General features: G+C 42.8%; 1 protein-coding gene across 1 annotated transcript; it reads left to right on the forward strand.

Moving 5' to 3' along the window:
- Positions 1-327: 327 nt before the first annotated feature.
- LOC119576028 lies at positions 328-1,660 on the forward strand. The gene is made up of 4 exons (XM_037923556.1): positions 328-447; positions 623-777; positions 1,112-1,275; positions 1,461-1,660. Exons 1-4 carry the CDS (start codon positions 328-330, stop codon positions 1,658-1,660), a joined length of 639 nt encoding a protein of 212 aa, XP_037779484.1.
- The last annotated feature ends 380 nt before the right edge of the window (positions 1,661-2,040 follow it).

The raw sequence follows: 2,040 nt of genomic DNA on the forward strand, positions 1-2,040 counted from the left end.
TGGGATGTGCACATAATAATGAGGGTCAAGCCATTGTAGACTTCGCCCATCACACAGACATGGGCTGTGTACACCTTTTAGTAGTGTGAATCACACAAGGTCACATACACAATTGAAGGCAGGGATACTCAGATGATTACATCTTTGCCGTAGGGTGCATTTGAATAAAGGCAAAAGATTGCAAACAACAAAAGTGGCAGGAGCAAGAGAAAAAAAGGAAAGCGAATGAGATGTATGAGGAAAATAGATACGAAGGAGGGGAACCATGGTGTTAGGGGGGCAAAGCAGAGAGATAAAGAAGCAAAGGATGTACAACAAATCAGGCTGATGGAGGATGCTGAGGATAAAGTGTTGACCATCGAAGAAGAGGTGCTGCAGAGATGGAAAGACCACTTGGGAGGGCTGATGAAAGTTGAAAACCCCAGGGAAATGAGAGGAGAAAATGGGGTGAAGGCAGAAGAATGGTTGCAGGAATAACACAAGATGAGGAAGTAAGGCACAAAAGAAGATGAAGAGGGGCAAATCTTTAGGGCCAGCCAACATTCCTATAGAAGCATGGATATGACTAGAAGAAACAGAGGTTGGATACTTGACATCCCTATTCAAAAAAAAATCCTTGCAGGTGAGAGAATGTCAGGTGAGTGGAGAAAGAGCCATTTGCAAGAACAAAGGAGATGCACAGAATTGTGCTAACTGCCGGGGCATCAAACTAATGAGTCATATAAGAAAGTTTGAAAGGGTGATACACAAAAAGTCTAAGGAGTTGCTGCAGAAGTTGTGATGAAACAGTTTGGTTTTATGCCAGGGAGAAGCAGGGGCGTCATTCATGTTATGAGTTGGGGGGGTGACGGGTAAATTTCCCCTAGAAAAAATAATTTTTGCCCTGCAAATCACAAAAAAAAAATGCTCACTAGCTCTTTATAAGTAGCCCGGAATGGACCATCAACCCAGTATTATATATCGTATTATTGGTAGAAAATTATAAATTATAAATACCAGAAAATTTGCCCTGCAGAACTAGACTTTGCCCTGCAAAAAGAGGCTTTTTTAAGAGTTGGGGGGGTGAACCATCCCCCCATACCCCCCCATAAGTGACACCCCTGGGGAGAAGTACCACAGATGCCATCTTTGTACTGCGAATGTTGATGGAAAAGTATAGGGAAAGACAAAGGCAACCGGGTTGTATGTTTTTAGAACTGAAGAAGAGATATGACAAGAGTACCAAGAGAGGATCTGTGGCACTGCATGCAGGAGTCATCTATACCGGAAGTGTTTGTAAGGGCGGTACACGATATGTATAATGAGTTTATGATAGCAGTGAGAAGTGCAGTGGGTACCACAGAAGGGTTTAAGGTGTAAGTTGGATTATACCAAGGATCAGCCCTGAGCCCCTTCTTGTTTGCTGTTATCATGGATAAGTTAACTTAGGAAAGGAGCGCCGTGGTCTATGGCGTTTGCAGACGACATTGTGTTATGTAACGAAGGTAGAGGAGAAGTAGAATATCTGGAAAGGTGGAGACATGCATTGGAGAAGCGTGGCATGAAAGTCAGCAAAAGGAAGTCAAATGAGAAGGAAGGAGATGGTAGAGTTAAGACGCAAGGGAAAGAGATCAATAAAGTGGATGAATTTAAGTATTTGGGGTTCAACAGTAGACTGTGAAGAATCTAGCGATGCTGAAGTTCAAAGAAGAGTGAGGGCAGGGTGGAATGGGTGAAGAAAACTGATGGGATCTTTTTGTGGCAGGAGCATGCCAACAGGAGTGGGGGAAAAATCTATAGGATATGTGTAAGACCAGCAATGTTGTATGGAATGGAGACAGTACCAGTAACAAAGTTACAAGAAACAAAGATGGAGGTGGCAGAGATGCGAATGTTAAGATTCACTCTGAGTCTCGCACGGAAAAAACAAAATAAGGAATGACACAGTGAGGGACATGTTAGCTGCAAGAAGGCTTGGGGAAAGTATGAAGTGAAGACTGAGATACTTTGGGCACGTGAAGAGAGGAAAAGAAACTTTTAAAAAAAAGTGGCCTGAATATA

This window comes from Penaeus monodon, chromosome 8 (genome assembly GCF_015228065.2).
Source record: "Penaeus monodon isolate SGIC_2016 chromosome 8, NSTDA_Pmon_1, whole genome shotgun sequence".
Classification (NCBI taxonomy): Eukaryota; Metazoa; Arthropoda; class Malacostraca; order Decapoda; family Penaeidae; genus Penaeus; species Penaeus monodon.

Coding starts and splice junctions, on each gene's coding strand:
- LOC119576028 (XM_037923556.1), top strand. CDS start 328: ATGGAGGATGCTGAGGATAAAGTGTTGACCATCGAAGAAGAGGTGCTG. Junction 448..622: donor AAATGAGAGGAGAAAATGGG/GTGAAGGCAGAA, acceptor AAATCCTTGCAG/GTGAGAGAATGTCAGGTGAG. Junction 1,276..1,460: donor CATCTATACCGGAAGTGTTT/GTAAGGGCGGTA, acceptor TGGCGTTTGCAG/ACGACATTGTGTTATGTAAC.